At 53.5% G+C, this 18,441-nt stretch overlaps 1 protein-coding gene across 1 annotated transcript in view; it reads right to left on the bottom strand.

Moving 5' to 3' along the window:
• The window catches only part of Mfsd4 (major facilitator superfamily domain containing 4), a 26,145-nt gene continuing 7,704 nt past the window's right edge, over positions 1 to 18,441 (bottom strand). Inside the window, exons 2-10 of the mRNA XM_013017266.1 lie at positions 13,330 to 13,528; positions 12,398 to 12,658; positions 8,844 to 9,009; positions 8,424 to 8,539; positions 6,947 to 7,120; positions 4,351 to 4,498; positions 2,913 to 2,983; positions 2,066 to 2,186; positions 1 to 907 (exon numbers count right to left, since the gene is read on the bottom strand). Of these exons, the coding sequence (XP_012872720.1) occupies positions 852 to 907; positions 2,066 to 2,186; positions 2,913 to 2,983; positions 4,351 to 4,498; positions 6,947 to 7,120; positions 8,424 to 8,539; positions 8,844 to 9,009; positions 12,398 to 12,658; positions 13,330 to 13,528 (1,312 nt within the window). The 3' untranslated portion in view covers positions 1 to 851. The remainder of the gene's footprint in view (positions 908 to 2,065; positions 2,187 to 2,912; positions 2,984 to 4,350; positions 4,499 to 6,946; positions 7,121 to 8,423; positions 8,540 to 8,843; positions 9,010 to 12,397; positions 12,659 to 13,329; positions 13,529 to 18,441) is intronic.

Raw genomic sequence — 18,441 nt, 5'->3', positions numbered from 1 at the left:
TGAAGTGTTGAGCATTTATTGGCTTTGTTTTTACTTGGTTCGATAGGAGTTAACTTTTGGTTAGGGCTGTATTTAACAACCGGCTCTCAAAATGAAAACGGAAGGACAAAGCAGGTGTGAGCTAGCCACCAAATCGGTGTCCCGAAGGAGCAAGATTCAACTTCTCAGAAGTGGAGGTGTGGTTCAAGTGGTAGAGCTCTAGCCTTAAGCAAAAACAAAACAAGACACAAAACAAAAACAAAACTAAGGTAGGGTGAGGCCCTGAGTTCAAACCCCAGTTCTGGCACAAAAGAAACAAACAAAAAGACTGAACTTCATGTGATATCTTAGGCTACCGAACTTCAGCAAGAACCAGATGGACTCTGGACATAAATCCAGAGTAAAAAAATCACATACATCCTTTGAACATGCCAGAGAACAACGAGATTTGTTTTGATTTAAAAAATATATATCTATCTACATGTAGTGATAATCATCAAGCTTTATCATTTCAGCCTATTTTCCCAAACGGAAACTAAAAGTGATCGCAAACCCAGGGTCTGGGTCCATGCATGAAGCGACGTGCAGCTGCGTCCTGCCCTCCCCTCCAGGTGTTGTGGACAGCGGGTCTGAACCAGGGAAGAGGAGAGCAACTGGAAATGTCAGGTCCAGTCCGCATCTAATGATTTCCTGGGGAAGGACCCAGTACCGGAAAGTTGATTTAATTTCTTCTGTCCAACCGAGTGTAAGTGGATTCAAGCAAGGCAGGGAGGGAGGCCTGCCTCTTCCCTGCAGACCTCTGGCTTCCTATGAAGCATGGTCACCTTGATGCTGAGGAGGTTGGGGTCTTCACCTGTCTCCTGTACCCTGTTTCACCTTTGGTAGCACTCAGAATTCTCCAGGCCGAGTGGCTTGTCTTGGGTGGAAACTAAGAAGAGAAAGCAAACAGTTAAATAGAGCCGGCAGCGTGTCTGGGGATCTCCCAAATGCTGCAGCATTTTTCTGAGAGCTGACCAAGTTTCTTGTTCTCTGCCTCCGGGGCTCATTTGCAAGCACCGAGCGGAGGAACGAGTCAGATGGACAAGTTCTGGCAAACTTGGGGGAGGCGCTTTGTCAAGACTAGAGTCTAGGGCGAAGGGAATGTGCGTTTGTGTTTGCCTCCCATGAGAAAGGAATGCAAAGCGGGGTGCTGGTGGCTCACACCTGTAATCCTACTCAGGAGACTGGGATCTGAGGCTTGCGGTTCGAAGCCAGCTCAGACAGGAAGGTCTGTGAGATTACTTCCAGTTAACTAGCAAATAGCTAAAAGTAGAGGGCTGGCTCAGGAGGTGCTAAGGGCAGACCTAGACAGCGACTGCTACCTGCCACGCTAGATGTCATTCCAGGCCTCAGTACTAAGTGGTTTTTCTGTTAGGGGGGTGGATACGTCCATCCAGTGAGCACACTGGGGGGTGACTTCACTTAAGACCAGGCTGTGCACAGTCACTGCTGGAGTGGAGGGCTCTGGGCAGGAGGGCGGGGGAGCGGTCAGGATACAAGAACAGCCCGGGACTCCCCCTGCCCGGGGTCTGTGGGAGGGAGACTATTCTTAGGCGGTGATTCAGCCCCAAAGGAGCTTTTCTCTGCCATTTGGCCTGAAGGTCTCTTATTATTTTAATTTTTGAAAATGTGATTTGGATCAAAATCAAAATTCAGAGCTGTAAGGAGGGTTGGCCAATGAGACAGCTCCGACCAGGGAGGCAGGCTCCGCTGCCCCGGTCCTAAACAGGCTGGAAAGAGACTTTTGGCCCCTGGTCGCATGCACGGGGGGATGCTGGAAGGTGGACTCTTAGTCTATGCCCCTCTGCTCATGGAGAAACCATGAGTGAGCCCCCCCTTCCCCACCGGACTTCAGAGTCCAGTGTGACCATTCCAGGGAGAGCAGGAAGGGGAGGGAAAGGAAGCTGTAGAAAAATAAACATTTCCTTGCATTTTGCTTGGAACAGAACAGTATTTCCGGTATATTAAGATAACCCCCACCGCCTTCCCTGTTTCCCCGCCCCACTCTGTTTTCCTCCTCTTGTGTAGAAACGGATTCTCTCCTTACCAGAAGAGAGCCCGGGGTGCATCCTGTGGAAAAACAGGAGCAAGACGTAAAAGGCAAAAGCCAGGCAGCCAAAGATCACACCACACACCAGGAAGCTGTAGCTGCCCTGGGCCTGGAAGATCTGCCAAAGGGGAAAGCACACAGACACAGGCCATTAAAACTCCACGTGGGAGGTGAGCGGGAGCAGAACCTCCCAGAACCTCCCAGGCCGCTTGGCTTGGCAGACCATCAAGGTGAGACACCTCTCACCCCCCAACGGGAACACAGAGGAGGGACGTCCTGGCTTTTCCAAGGTTATGCATCTGGAGGCAGAAAGTCCTGCCCGGAGGCTAAGGTTGGATCTGGCCACCCTTTGTAATCTTTGAGCTGTGAGTTCTGGAACTTTCGATAAATCCCCACAGCGGCATGGGATTGCCAGTCACACCAGGTGTTTCTATACCCATAGGCCTAACTGGACAGGAACCAGGCTCTGAGTGTTCAAGCTTCAGAACTGACACACGTGTGTGCATGCACACTCACACACACACACACACACACAAGATAGCAGGCAAAGCTGGTGCGTGGCACTTCCTGGCAGGAGGCTGGGGTCCCAGCAGCAAGGGTGGAGAGGACCCTGGGTGTGGGGCACGCTGTCCAGGCTCAGTACTCTGGGTCCCCTCCCGCCTCCCTGCCAGACTCCGCCGGTGTTTGCTTTGGACCTGTCTCCGGATTTCACATTTGGAGGCTCAGTTTTCAAGTGTGGCCTGGGGCCCTGCAGGCTTCCTGGGCTCAGGAAGCCCCAGCGTGGGTTTAGAGGGAGCTGGCTGACACCTGTTGGAGGCGCCCACCCCCACAGGGCCCCACATACCAAACCGACCAGCATCTGCAGGGCCATCTCGCCAACTCCAGCCCCCGTCACCAGCACCGTGGTCGCACAGCCTGCCCGGACACAGAGGCTCTGGTTGGACGGCGGCAGCACAGTGAGGGCTGGCAGCCCGGCCCTCCCTCGCTGACTCGCCCGTTGACAACCTCTTTGGCAACAGGGCCCTGACTTCAGAGTGAGTCTTGGAGATTTGTCTGCCTGGGCTGGCTTCAAACCTCATCCTCAGAACGCCGCTTCCTGAGTAGGTTACAGGTGTGAGCTACTGGTGCCTGGCTTTCATTTGGATGTGAATAGCGACGTGTAATAGATTCTCAAGAAGTCAATGGGGAGAAAAACTGCTAAAAGGATTATTTTCAGCTACTTTTTCTGGCTGCCTGAAAATATGCTTGTGCAATTTGAGGACTATTTTGCTTTTCTTTTGCCAGTCCTGGGGCTTGAACTCTGGGCCTGAGTGCTGTCCCTGAGATTTTTGTGCTCAAGGCTAGTGCTCTACCATGTGAACCACAGCTCCACTTCCCGCTTTTTGTGGTTAATTGGAGGTAAGAGTCTCACAGACTTTTTTTTTGCCCAGGCTGGCTTCAAACTGCGATCCTCAGATCTCAGCCCTGAGTAGATGGGATTACAGGCGTGAGCCACCAGTGCCCAGCAGTTTGAAGAGTTTGTAATGAGCAGATCCTACTTTTTTTGGTGTTCCTGGGATTTGAACTAAGGACCTCATACTTGCTAGGCAGGCACTTTACCACTTGAGCTATATCTCTAGCCCTGCTTTCATAATTAAGAAACACTTAAGGCTGGAGATGTGGCTTAAGTGGTAGAGAGTTGCCTAAGCAGCTCCAGGCCCTGAGTTTCAACCCAAAGACCACCAAAATGAATAAGCAAACTAGTGTATTTTGAAAACAATGTGGTGCCAGTGGTTCACATCTATCATCCTAGCTGCTCAGGAGACTGAGATCTGAGGATCATAGTTCGAAGCCAGCCCAGGCAGCAAAGTCCATGAGCCTCTTATCTCCAATTAACCACCAAAAAGCCAGAAGTGGAACTGTAGCTCAAGTGGTATAGCACTAGTATGGAGCAAAAAAGCTAAGGGAGAGTGCCTAGGCCTGAGCTCAAGCCCCCCCCCCCCACACACACACAATGGATCTCATCTGAACACACTTAGCAGGGAGGCTAAGGAAAGGGGTAATAAGTTTTTGCTTTGAATTTGGCACACCCCTGATGCACACTATGTCAGCATATCCAGAGATATTCCCACATGGATAAAAAATAAAATGGGAAAGAATGGCTAAGTGCCCGTGTGGCCTGAAGTGGCAGCCGTCCTCCTTTATGAAAATGCCCCTGCCAGTCAGGAGGTGGGGTAGGGACCCTCCTGCTGGAAGACGCACAGGAAGACCGGTGCAGGAGAGGAGGCGTCCCCGACACTCACCTGTGTATTGGAGAATGTCCTCCGTGTAGGCCAGCATGCTCGGGAAGGTACTACTCAGGAACAGGCCCAGACTCGCTGTCCCCGCAAACAGGAAGATGACATTGTAGGAGAAAATAAGCAGCAACAGGAATGTCACCACCACGCCCACCTGTTGCAGAAGTGGAGGCCATTAGGAACCAGAAAGCTGGGCAGGTATCCCAGGAGAAAGGAAAAACCAAGGGATTCCCTCTCTCCCTGCTCCAGGAGCAGAGCAGAGCTGTGTGACTTGATCGCCACCTTGTGGACTGACCAGGAACTGCAACACTGCAATGTTCCTAGTCAAGCTCAAAGAGACACAGGAAGGTTCTGTGTGTGTGTGTGTGTGTGTGTGTGTGTGTGTGTGTGTGAGAGAGAGAGAGAGAGAGAGAGAGAGAGAGAAGATGCTGGGATAGAACCCAGGACCGCAGGCATACCAGCTGAGTGTTCTACCACTGAACTATCCCCCAGTTCTGTGTGGGCATGTCATGCAGTCCTAAGAGATGACGATCTTCCATAGTATTCTACAGCTTTGAGGGGAAAGGTCCTGGACTTGGTTATGTTCTGGATCTAGTTCATTGGCAGAGCATGTGCTTAGCATGTGTGAAGCCCTAGGTTTAATCCCCAGCACTCAAAACAAAACAAGAATATATTTAGTTTCAGGGCCAAGCATGGTGGCTTACACCTGTAATCCTAGCTACTTGGAAGGCATAGGAGGATTGAAATTCAAAGCCAGCCTGGGCAAGACTTTGCTACATTTAGCAAGATCCCATCTCAACAAATAATCTGGGCCTGGTGGTGTGTGTTCACCTATAATCCCAGATATCCAGTAGATATTGCTAAGAGTTTTGAAGTCTGAGGCTAGGACCTTACATGAACAATGGGCTTATGCAAAAAAAGGGCTGGGGACGTGGCTCAGGTGGTAGCACTGGTCTGAAAAGTGCAATGCCCTGATTTGAAGATTGTGGAGGAAAAAAAAGATTCAGCTTCTTTTGAAACCCAGGGCCCTAGCCAAATGGCTCTGCTGAATAGGCTAATGGACTACTGAGTAGGCTAATACTGTTCTTCAAGAGGTCTCCTGATGGTCCTGTGCAATGGCCATTGTCTAGAGCAGGGGATTCAAGAAGCCATTAAGGCCAACTAGACTAGTTCCAGTGCAGCTCTGAACTGGCAGAAATGTGCAGGAAACACGAAGAAGCCATCCAGCCTCTGTTGGCTGCCACTATGTAGCAGTGAACTGCAAAAAATCTCAGGTTGAGGATGTCACTGAAGAGTACTTCAAACACAAGAAATGAGCAAACTAAGGGCTGGGAAAGTGGCTCAGTGGTAGAGTGCTTGCCTTGCATGCATGAGGTCCTGGGTTCGATTCCTCAGTACCACATAAACAGAAAAAGCCAGAAGTGGCGCTGTGGCTCAAGTGGTAGGGCTCTAGCCTTGAGCTGAAGAGCTGAGGGACAGTGCCCAGTCCCGGAGTTCAGGCCCCACGACTGACAAAAAAAAAATGAAATGAGCAAACTAAGAAACTTGGTTCTGCCAGGTACTGGCAGCTCACGCCTGTAATCCTAGCTGCTCAGGAGGCTGAGATCTGGAGGATCATGGTTTGAAGCCAACCTGGGCAGAAAAAGTCCACAAGACCCCATCTCCAAAATAACCACCAAAAATAGCAAGTGCAAGGCCTTGAGTTCAAGTTCCAACAAAACAAAGCAAAGCAAAACAAAACAAAACTTGGCTCTCCAGGAAAAGAACAAAGCAGCATTCTTGCTATCCTTTTTTTTTTTTCTTTTGGTCAGTTATGGGATTTGAACTCAGGGCCTGAACACCTTCCCTGAGCTTTTTCTCTCAAGGCTAGTGATCTACCACTCCCAGCCACAGCACCACTTCCAGTTTTCTGGTATGGTTCACTGGAGATAAGAGTTTCATGGACTTTCCTGCTGGGCAGGATTTGAACTTGGATCCTCAGATCTCAGCCTTCTGAGTAGCCAGTGACTGGCTTATAGTTCCAATCTTGAAAGACCGTGCGATAAAGGCTTGGTCACCAGAACAGTGTTCTAGGAGGTGGTGGGGCCTCACGGGAGGCCCCTAGGTCATTGGCAAGCCCTGGAAAGGGACTGTGGGTCTCCTGCCTCCTGCTTCTGGCTTGTGAGGTGAGCAGCCTCCTCACCACACTCCCACACGGTTGCAGCCATACACCCACCGCAGGCCCAGAGCAGCGGCTCTGCCGGCTGGGGATGCAGCCTGCAGCGCCAGCCAGAGGAATCCTCTGCCTCCGGAAGCATGCCAGGGACGGAGAGCTGAGCCGCTGGGGTCCTTCCCTGTAGCTGCTCACACCCTAGTCATTCTTTTCCATGCTTGAATCAACTTTACAGCAGGAAACATGTCAGAATCTTTCTCTTTCCCAGTCCACCAGCGCCCAGGCCTCTCCCTCCCATGTCTGCGCTCGGGGGACATCAGCTCCCTGGATGCTGCCCTCACTCTTCTATTTTTCCCATTAGCCACGTAAACCCAAGCAACTGTCCTGGGGCAGTGGTAGACAGAAGCAGCGCGTCGCGGGTCTGTAGGTAGGGGTGGCATGGCCACTTACCACGTTGACGAACACCATGGTGGCTGGCCTCATTCTGGAGGAGATGGGAATGGAGGCGAGCCGCCCCAGGGTGATGAAGCCCCAGAAGAGACTGGGGAGGTACCCGGCTGTCTTGTGTCCAACGGACAGCGGCTTCTCCACTGCATAGCTGTACACAAAGGCAGAATACGCCCCCTGTGGGGAGCAGGCCTTGCTGAGCACACCTGAGCCCGGCCTGGGCACAAGTCAGGGGCTGACAGGAGGACCAACTGACCCTGTCTCCAGAGGCTCAGCAGGAGCCAGGGGCCAGGCTGGAGCTGAGGCTAGCAGCTGAGGTGCGGAGGTGGAGGGGGGCCCCCCAGGTGGGTCTCTACAGCTCCCTGGGGGTTTGGGCAGACAGGTGCTTGCTCCGTAGCTAAAAGAGAACGCTGTGCACACCTCTCGTTTTTCAGATTGGAGAGAGCAGGGAGAAGGTCACCCAAGGTCACTTTGGGAGCTGGACGTCAACCAAGTCTGTTCTCCAGTACTTTTCACTAGGTCATTTGGGTTTTTGTTTGTTTGAACTAAGGGCCTTGTGCTTGGCAGGCAGGTGCTCTATCACCTCAAACCTACCCTCAGCCCTTCAATAACTGAAGTTATTTTATTTGTTTTTGTCGGTCGTGGGGCTCAAACTCTGGGCCTGGGCGCTGTCCTTCAGCTCTTCAGCTCAAGGCTAGTGCTCTACCACTTGAGCCACAGTGCCACTGCCGCTTTTCTGGTGGTTTATTGGAGATTAAGAGTCTTATGGACATTCCTGACTGGGCTGACTTTGAACCTCGATTCTCAGCTCTCAGCCTCCTGAGTAGCTAGGATTACAGATGTGAGCCACCGGCGCCCGGCTAACTGAAGTTATTTTTAAGATAGGGTCTTGTGTTTTTATCTCAGGGTGATCCTTGAACTATACCTCCACTTCCGGCAATTTGGTAGAAGCTAATAGCCGGAAATAAGAGTCTCTTGGACCTTCCTGTCTAGATGGGCTCCAGACTGAGATCCTCAGACCTCAGCCTCCTGGGTAGCTAAGATGACCGGCGTGAGCCACAGAGCCCGGCGGCGCCCGTGGCTCATGCCAGTTGCAAGCTTGAGCAGTGAGGCCTGACAGCACAGCAGCAAGCTGGGCGCCCTGCCCTCTAACCGGAAGAACAGGACTCTGCCCCCCTGAAAAATGCAGATCCCCGATAACCAGTAAAACAAACAACCCACCGACAAAAAATAAAAACAGGCCAGCCATGATCCAAACAACTGGCCGAGACAGAGAGCCTGGGCTTCCAGTGGGTGGTAAACAAACTTGGGGTGTGGAGGGGGGGACATCACCGCCAAGGAGCCCATGAAGAACCTGCAGACCCCAGAAGGAGGTCTAGAAGACTCCATGCTTCTCTCTTCCCTTGCTGTCCAGGCCCGGTGTGGAGATGGAGCCCCCCCCCCCCGCCCCCGCCGTCCACGCATGCTCGGACAGGCTCACCGTCATCCCGTCCGTCATGAACAGCACCAGGGCCGCTGAGATATGGATGGCAAAGAAGGAGCAAGGGGCTCCCCGGAAGTTCCTTCTCTGGCAGCAGCTGAACAGGTCCTCGTGCCCTGGGGGAGGCGGGAAGAACAGGGCTGAGGCTCCCTTCCTGGGCACCCTGGGTCAGGACACAGAGAGGTCCTGGCGGGCCAGCCCCTGACCGCCTCCGTGAGCAGCAGCCTGCGTCCTTGTCCCAGTCCTTGGCCAACCTCGACTGACTCAGAGATGCCAAGTCATTTCCCCAAGGTAACACAGCCAGGGCCTGGGCCAGGTGAACGCCTCCTGTCCCATGAGCCTATCAGGGCCCAAGATTGCTCTACCCATGACCCCCAGGGCGGGCCTGGAGACTGGGATCATTCACAGGGGCCCCTCCACCTGGGTAGAGTTGAAACTTTGGGGGTAGCGAGGAGGTGTCTTCCTTCTCGGGGGGCCGTGTCTCCAGGGCCAGCTCGTCCGCCGGCAGGAGCAAGGGCTTCCTCTGGGGGCAGGTGAGCAGCCGTTCCTTGGACAGCAGGAAAAGCACAGCCAGGGGCACTGGAAGCTGGGGGGCGGAGGAGGGTCAGGTCAGGCTCGGTCTTCCCCCACCCCTTGTGCTGCAACCCCCATGCGGCATATAGTATGGCCACGTGGCTCCCACTTCAGCAAAGAGCCAGCTCCAAAGCCGGGCACTGGCAGCTCACCCCTGCAACCCTAGCTACTCAGGAGGCTGAGATCTGAGGATCATGGTTCAAGGCCAGCCCAGCCAGGAAAGACTACAAGATTCTTATTTCCAATGAACCACCAAAAAAGTGAAGCTGTGACTCAAGGGGTAGAGTGCTAGCCTTGAGCAAAAATAAAAGCTAAGGGACAGCTCTCAAGGCCTTGAGTTCCAGTCCTAGGACTAGCAAACCAAACAAAACCAACAGTCAGCTCCAGTCCACTAACCAGGCCCCTCAACCCCTGCAGGCTTGAGGTAAATGCTGCCCAACCCTTGTCATACCCATTTCCTTGAGAAGACAGAAAGGCTTTTCAAAGCCTGGACCCAGGAGGCAAGGAGTCCTAGCCATGCGGCTGGCTGGAGCAGGGTGCGGTTACAGCCTGGTGTTCCGGCTGTGTTGGGAACGCCTCCATCTCAGGTCCTGCCCAGCACTGCCCTGCCCAGAGGGCATAGAGCTCTGCTTCACTCTGCTTTGTACCTGGTGTGTCTAAGGCTAGAACACACACACACACACACACACACACACACACACACACACATTCCTTTTGGTTAACAAATGCATGTGCACCATCACGCCAGACGCATGTCAACATTCAGGTCTGTGCTCATTACGGTGAGACACTTAGTCTCCCCTGAACTCCCCAGAGCACTTCCTCCGAGGTTGCCTGGAGAAGCTGCCACCTCCTCCCTCGGGGGCCCCGCCTAGATCTAACCAAGCTTGCCACCCCGAAGCTCTTTTTTATTTTTTTGTCAGTCGTGGGGCTTGAACTCTGGGCCTGGGCGCTGTCCCTCAGCTCTCCAGCTCAAGGTGAGTGCTCTACCACTTGAGCCACAGTGGCCACTTCTGTTTTTTTCTGGTGGTTCATTGGAGATATAAGAGTCTCATGGACTTTCTTGCCCTGGCTGGCTTTGAACCCCGAAGCTCTTTGACGGGTCTCAGCGCAGTCCTCCGTGCTCAGCTGCAGCTCGGCTCCTTTTGCTTAGGAAGGGGAGCAGCCCATGCAGCTGCAGAAGTTCTGAAGGTCGGTGAGCACCGTCACTGAGGCCAGGCAGAGATGGAAGCTGACTTGCTGCTGCCCTGGGGGATCCCCTCCAATTCCTCTAGACAAGCAGGGGTAAAGCCCAAGAGCGATTCTGAGAGCTTTTGCATACACTCAAAAGTAGGTAAGGGCTGGGACCGTGGCTTAGTGGTAGAGTGCTTGTCTAGCATGCATGATGCCCTGGGTTCAATTCCTCAGAACCACATAAGTGGAAAAAGCCAGAAGTGGCTCTGAGGCCCAAGGGGTAGAGTGCTAGCCTTGAGCAAAAGAAGCTCAGGGACAGCGCCCAGGCCCTGAGTTCAAGCCCCAGGACTGGCAAAAACAAACAAACAAAAAGTCAAGGTCAAGGCTGGATATGGTGGTACACACCTATAATCCCAGCTATGGAGAGGTGAAGCTGGGAGGATGGCTTAAGTCCAGGGGTTCAAGATCAGCCAGGATTACATTAGTGAATGCCATCTCCCGAAGCAAGGACAACACAAGTCGCGATTGGACAGCCTCTGGCAGCTGTGAAGCCGGGAGGGAGTGGGAAGAGACCAGGTCTGTGTCCCCAGGGAGTCCAGGCCTGACTGGGGGTGGGGGTGGGGAGAACTGGTTGCTAGGGAAACAGGAAATGTATACTGAGGCCTGCAGAGGCAGAGGCCTGGGAGAAGGCCAGGCGGACACAGCTGGGGAGGGAGGTCACTCAAGTGGGGTTTTCCAGGGAGGTGGGTGGGAAAGGCTTCCCAGTGGCAGTTTGGTTGGCAGCACTCAGAGCTCCAGTGCCAGCCCAATGCCAGCTAATGCCATGTGGGTGAGCATGGCCACGTCCACTGTATGCACAGCCTCATTTCCTTCCTTCATTTTCACATACAATCCAGGGGGAAAATGTGGAAATCCTTATGGCACACAAGTTACACACACACACCCCACTCCCCCGGCTGGATGTATGCAAGAGAGAGAGGAAACCCCGGGCCTGAGCAGGGCCTTGGGGTTGCCAGCCTGCAGAGTAGCCTCTCCTTCTGCAAGCCCCACCCTTAAGACACAGGCCCAGAGCTTCATTGCTTCAAACAATGACAGAGCTGGGCAGAAAGGGGAAGAAACAGAGGGCGCTGGTGCATTGATGAGAGCCCCCCAGGAGTTTCTGGCACAGGAAAGAGGGGTTACAGAGGAGCAATGACTTTGGTCGGTCTGGGAGTCAGGGCTGCCAGCTCTACTTCCCTTTTTCTAGACCTTTCTCCAGGCCTTGAGCCAGGGAAGGTTGTAACATCTTCTCTGGGGCTGCTGCTCAGCAAAACTGGGGTGGGGTGGGGTGGGGCTCGAGGGCTCCTTTCAGGGTAGACAATACCCCTGGAAGGCCAAGTCAGCCTGGCACCAAGAGGCTCTGCACCAGGGAGACAAGTGGGGCCTCGGTCCCCCGACAGGCTGCCACCCAAGCGCCATGCTCCAGGAGGCCAAGGGACACTGCTCAAGCTGGGGTGTGGGGGGTTCACCACCTGCTCTATGCTCCAATTTGGACTAAAGTGAGAGACCCCATTGTAAGGTCCACCCCAGGAAGGCGGGGCAGACACCTCCCCCCTCTTGGTTAAGTCTCTGCCCAGTACCTGATCAGTACCTGATCACCTAGGCAACCGGCACACCTGGAAGAAGTCACCTCCCCCTCCTCCCAGGTCACCTCCTGGGCCAACTCCAGTCAAGCCTGAGACTCTGAGGTCACATCCGAACCCAGTGTGGCCACACCTTTTGCCCACCTGGCCATGCTTTCTCCTCCCCCGCCCCTGCCCTGCACCCCTCCCACAGCCATGTGCTCTCCACCACGCATGGCCCCTCAGCAGTTCAGAAATAAAACTTCTCTTCCTGCCTGAATACCAGGTGGCATTCTCATTTATCAGCAACCTACTTTAATTTACCTTACACCCATAGGGGGTGTCCTTATGGCCCAGTCACTGAGAGAAGGTGGCGTCTTCCCTCTGCTTCTATGCTACAGGCCCGGCCCTCTGCGGCCATCTTGTCTCCACCCCCAGCCTCCGCTGTACCCCACTGAGGGACCTTAGCCATGGCCCCAGCAGGCCAGTTCTCCGTCCCTCGGGCCTCCTGGGGGCACACCTCAGCCCGGGCATGTTTCTCAGAATCTCGTCTGTACCATGGGAGCTGGGTGGGGGTGGGGCACGGGATGCACGTGAGGTCACCGGGTCCGCCCCCATCACACTCACATTGATGAGGGCCATGATCCAGAAGGCGTAGGACACGCGGGTCTCGGCCCCCTCCTTGGTGGGCAGCCCAGGGACGGTCTGGTTGGACCAAGGCTGGGCTCCTGCGCGGTGCTGGCCTAGGACCCTGGAGGTGTGGAACGGGTGGCTTCTGGAGGTGCCATTGGCGGTGCTATTGTCAGGGAAGCAGTTGGCCTCGGACAGGAAGGGGTCAGCGATCAGGGGGCTCAGCAGAGCACCGAAGCCCACAAAGAAATGCAGCACCTGCGGATGGGGAGGGGTCAGATTTTAGACTTCCACTCAGTATGTTGGGGGGCGGGAACTTCCCCTTGGCTTCAGCTTGTACCCAACTAGGGAGCCTGGCTCTGGAGAGGGGAGGAAGAGAGGCAGGAGAAGAGAGGAGGAAGAACCCCTTCTTACCACCCTCTAGGGGCCCTGGGGGAGAGGGTGGTCCCCTCTTTCTTGTCCTCTTCCTCTCCCAGTCTTTTTTTTTTTTTTTGTGTCCGGTCGTGGGGGGCCTGAACTCTGGGCCTGGGTGCTGTCCCTCAGCTCTTCAGCTCAAGGCTAGCACTCTACCACTTGAGCCACAGTGCCACTTCTGGCTTTTTTCTTATGTGGTGCTGAGGAATCGAACCCAGGGCCTCATGCATTACAAGGCAAGCGCTCTACCACTGAGCCACCTTCCCAGCCCTCCTCTCCCAGTCTTAACCCTCATCTGAGGCTGTTACATCTACTGTCTCCCCCACCAGGAAGGAAACAATAAAGAGATTCCTTCCAAGTGGGGCTCCTAAGGCAACCCTCCCCTCCTCTCTTCCCCCCAGGGATTTCTGGGGGGGGGTGAATTGTTTTACTGGGCTCAGTCTCCACTCTAGCCCTAGGCCCGAGGCCCGCAGGGAGCCATGTGGCCCAGGGAACTCCCCGCTCGGCTCACTCACCTGGAGGAAGAAGGCCGAGTCCTTCTGGTACATTCTCACCAGCTGCATGTTGGCCACTGTGTCGATGCAGCCCATGGCCAGGCCGGCCAGTGCCATGACAGAGGCCAGCACTTTCACGTCTCCACAGAAGGGGATGACCACAAACACCAGGGAGATGGCCAGGGTGGAGGTGAAGAGAGCCCATAATGACTGGGCCAGGCTGGGGCAGGGGAGGGCTGGGGTCAGTGGAGGGGCTCAGAGCCTTGGGATGAGGCTCCCGCTCCAGCCCACCACTGGCCAGTGGCTTGGGAAGCCCAGACTCTTCCCCCATGTGGTAGAGGTGGGAGGGAGCCCGCTGTGGGGGTGTGGACAAGCTGTGGAAGGTTCCTATCTCCTCAGGACAATCCTAATCCCACAGATGTCATGACATGCAGCTTGACACCATGCCTAGATGTTATTATTATTATTATTATTTTGTCGGTCATGGGGCTTGAACTCAGCACCTGGGCACTGTCTTTGCATTTTTGTGCTCAAAGCTAGCTAGCACTCTACCACTTGGAGCCACAGCTCCACTTCTGGTTTTCTGGTGGTGAATTGGAGATATGAGTCTCACAGTCTTTCCTGCCTGGGCTGGCTTTGAACTATGATCTTCAGATCTCAGCCTCCTGAGTGACTAGGACTACAGGCCTGAGCCACCAGAACCAACGCCACAGCCTGGTATTTGGGCGATGTGATGACCCTTCTAGCAGGCAGGAGTCAGGGGCTCTGTGTCTGGCATTTTCTGGGACCTGTCTGCAAGGCTAATGGGGATGAGGAACTTGGGCATCAAGAAGGTTCTGGATGTTGAATGCTGGTGGTGCACATCTGTAATCCTAGCTACTTAGGAAGCTGCAACCTGAGGATCATGGTTTGAAGCCAGCCCAGGCAGGAAAGTCTATGAGACTCTTGTCTCCAATCAGCCACCAAAATGGCAGATGTGGTGCTGTGGTAGGGTGCTAACCTTGAGCAAAAATGCTCAGGGACAGTGCCCAGGCCCTGAATTCAAGGTCCAGCACACACACACACACACACACACACACACACACACGGTTCTGTAAGTTGTGGAAGAACTTTCTTGGATTATGAAAAGCTGGAGGTGGGCAAGGGTACAGGGACACCTCTCCACAAGTTTCCAACACTGGGAAGAGAGAGGCCTCCAGCTACCCAGCCGCTGTGTCATTTGCTGGAGCAAGCCTCCACCCACCCACTTGGCTCTCAGCCACCACATCCAAGCCCATATCTGATTAAATCCTCTATCAGAAGAGCTCTGTTGATAGCTGCAGTTCGTTATTTTGTTATTTTCTCATTTCCTGGCTGATCTGTCAGGGAGATTGCTTTTCATGACCCTTGTCTGTTCCCTGCACACAGCCTGGCGGGAGTGGCGGGGGGGGGGGGGGGGGGGGGGGAGGGGAATACTGTAAGGCCTGAGAAGACACATGGAAAAGAAGGTCCTGCTAAGGAATTGCTGGCTGTTCTGGTCCCACCCTGGCTCTCCCTGCTCTGACAGTCTCCAGCCCTGACAGCTGGCTCTCTGTCCCTCTGCCCATTGGGTGATGGCCACTGGACCACCGGGCACCTCTTGCTGCACACAGGAGCAGTCCCCATGCCTCAGGTCCTCCTCCTGGGTACCTGGTACAGATGCAGGGGTGCAAGGATACTGCTGACCTCTCACAATACCCCCCCCCACACACACACATACAAGGCAGGCCAGGGGCTGGGAAGGTGGCTCAGTGGTAGAGTGCTTGCCTTACATGCATGAGTCCCTGGGTTCCATTCCTCAGCACCACATAAGCAGAAAAAGCCAGAAGTGGCTCAAGTGGTAGAGCACTAGCCTTGAGCTGAAGAGCTGAGGGACAGTGCCCAGGCCGAGTTCAGGCCCCACAGCTGACAAAAAACAAACAAACAAACACAGGCCAGGCAGCCTTCTGGGTGGCCCAACCTCAGGGATAGTTAAGATGACCCCTATGAACACCCTCAAGTGTCCCCCCCTCCAGTGACAGACACTGCATTTCCACCGCTTCCCTGACCACTTTGTAGTAATGGAAGGAAACTTCAGGTCAAATGCAAATGCTCTCTCAAAGAATTAACACCTTCTCATTATTACCTTATGAAAAAAAAACAAACAGACCTAGGTAAGGCTGGACACCTGTGGCTCACACCTGTAATCCTAGCTACTTAGGAGGCTGAGATCTGAGGATCATGGTTCAAAGCCAGCCTGGGCAGGAAAGTCCGTGAGACTATCTCCAATAAACCACTAGAAAACCAGAAGTGGCGCTGTGGCTCAAGCGGTAGAGCACTCATATTGAGCTAAAGAGCTGAGGGACAGCGCCCTGGCCCAGAGTTCAAGCCCCACAACTGACAAAAAAAAAGAAAAAGAAAAAAGAAAAGTCCATGAGACTCTTATCACCAATGAACTACCACGGAAGTCAGAAGTAGAACTGTGACTCAAGTGGTAGAGTGTTCAGCCTTTAACATAAAAGCGTAGAACCAGTGCCAAGGCCCTGAGTTCAAGCCCCAGGACTGGCATAAAAGCAAAGGCAAACAACAACACACACATACAAGCAACAAAAGACAAACAACATGAAAATAAGAATAAACAACCAGGTTAGGACTGGTAAGGCACTTGCCTGGCACCTACTACCATTGGTGAGGCCCTGGGTTCCATCCTTCGCCCCACCAAGACAGACAGACAGACAGAGGAAGAAAAGAAGGAAAGGAAGGAAGGAGGCAGGGAGGAGGGAAAGGAAGCACCTGAATGCAAGAGGCTGGGTACAGCAGTCAGCATGGGCAAAGTCCGGAGGGGATGGGAGCTGGGGTCAGTCAACTGAGATAGGAAGGAACTGGGGGAGGTGTGGGAACGGAAGCGGTGCATAATAACTAGCCTGATGGTGTACATGAGAACCACTAGTGTTTGTTTATACTGTCTCAGATGCTCCGTGTACATTGTAACACTGTGGAGGAGACTTCACACTTACGCTATCTGACCCATGGGGGGTGCTTAACTAAGTAGCTATATAGTTTGGACCAGCCCCGGTGTCCTGGATTCATGCTGTATGTACATGCATGTGTGCACGTGTGTGTGTGCACATGCATGCACATCAGGTGCTGGTCATGGACCAGCCAGACAAGGGCAGAGAGGTGACAGTAAGAGGTCTTTGATCAGCAGGGCTCTGAAGCCTTGGATGGAGAGCATGCACCTGCTGGTGTCAGCACAGCTCCAGATGCTGCTACTGAACGCTGGCCTTACAGTAGCACAAACATGCTTCCCACTGTATTACTGCTGTGCCCTGTGAAACCCAGGCCCAGCCCCCTGTGTGTGGCCCTGACAAGGCTACTCAGTCCAGGCTGAGGATGTTGCTGGTGAAACAGGACAGTGCCTGAGGGATCTCTGATCAGCCACCCACTCAGGGAGGCCTAGGAAAGGGACTGGAGACGGTCAGACACTGATGCAGGAGTATTGCTAGATTATCTGATGGGGGTGGCAGAGACAGAGTTGACGGATAATGTGGTCAGGCCATGGTAACTCATGTCTATAAATCCCAGTGACTCAGGAGGCTGAGATCTTAGGATTGCTGTTCAAAGCCAGCCAGGGCAGAAAAGTCTATGAGACTCTTATCTCCAATTAACCAGCAAAATAGCTGGACTGGAAGTGTGGATCAGGTGGTAAAGCAACAGCCTTCAGCAAAAAAGTTGAAAGGTGAAAGGGTTGAGAGGGAGTAGAAGGCCCTGAGTTCAAGCCCTGTTACCAGCACACGGAAGTACACACACACACACACACACACACACACACATGCACGCGCATTTTTTTGGTGGGTCATGGGGCTTGAATTCTGGGCTTGGGCACTATCCCTGCGCTCTTCAGCCCAAGGCAAGTGCTCTACTGCTTGCGCCACAGCACCACTTCCAGTTTTCTGGTGGTTAATTGGAGATAAGAGTCTCATGGACTTTTCTTCCCTGGCTGGCTTTGAACCATGATCCTCAGATCTCAGCCTCCTGAGTAGCTAGGATTACAGGTGTGAGCCTCTGGGGCCCGGCTGGAATAATTATATTATTAATAAACAAAGAAGGTTGGGGTGATCTGTAAGAGGCTCAGGAGAAGGGAACTGAGAAGCCTGCTGTACCCATGATCCCTTTCACCCTGTCATTCCAGAAAAAAATGCCCATGAGGCTTTTTTTTGTTTTTTTGTTTTTGCCCTTGGCCCAGTGATAAAGCAGGCATAGGAATCCTTCCTGTACCTCCCTCCAGGCTCTGAGCTGAGATTGGAGCCAGCTGCTTGCAGCTGGTAGAGAGGAATGAGCCCACACAAGGCCTGGGATCTAAGGATCCAAATTGGGACATTTGTTCCACAGGAAGTCTTGGTTTTGGATCCCACCCTCCCTAGTTGCTTTAGCAGGGCTGTGTGCCTGGGTAGTTTCCCAAACGGGCCTGTACAAATGTCTTCAGAATAATACATGGATATCAAGAAAAAAGTCCTGCACACATCCTAGAGCCAGACTGAGCTATATCCATTGCCTGTTGTAAATGGTTTGGTCAATGGCCCCATCCAGGAATGGCAGTAATTGAAAATGATGGAATAATGTCAAAAGACTTGGTAACAAGGATGTAATGGGACAAGTAATCAGAAGATGGGCTTCTAGGCCCACCTCTAGAGACTCTTCTGAGCCAGTTTCCCCTATAGCAACATGGGGCCAGCATGCTCTCCTTCCCTGGGCTGCTGGCCAGCGTCCTTCCCAGTGCTCACCCCTAAAGCTGGTTCTGGGCCCGGGGTTATGTGCCCAGGAAAAGAGGGCAGGGATCAGTGTCTGCTCCTTTTCCTCCCAGGCCCATCTCTAGCCCAGCTGCCACCCCCTCTGCAGTGACATTAGGAAGCTAGTCCCAGTGTCCTGGCTAAGGTGACTGCAAGGACTTTAGAGTCCTGCTCATTTTAGGGATCAGGAAACGGATGCCTAGCATGAAGACAGTGACACAGAACTGAGTTGAAGCTGGGCACTGGTGGCTCATGCCTGTCATCCTCCCTACTCAGGAGGCTGAGATCTGAGCATCGTGTTCTAAGCCAGCCTAAGCAGGAAAGTCTGTGAGACTCTTATTTTTTT

The sequence above is a fragment of the Dipodomys ordii genome, unplaced genomic scaffold (assembly GCF_000151885.1).
Source record: "Dipodomys ordii isolate 6190 unplaced genomic scaffold, Dord_2.0 Scaffold35, whole genome shotgun sequence".
NCBI classification, from domain to species: Eukaryota; Metazoa; Chordata; class Mammalia; order Rodentia; family Heteromyidae; genus Dipodomys; species Dipodomys ordii.
Note: the sequence above shows the minus strand (reverse complement) of the source record. Positions and strands in the feature narration are given on the sequence as shown.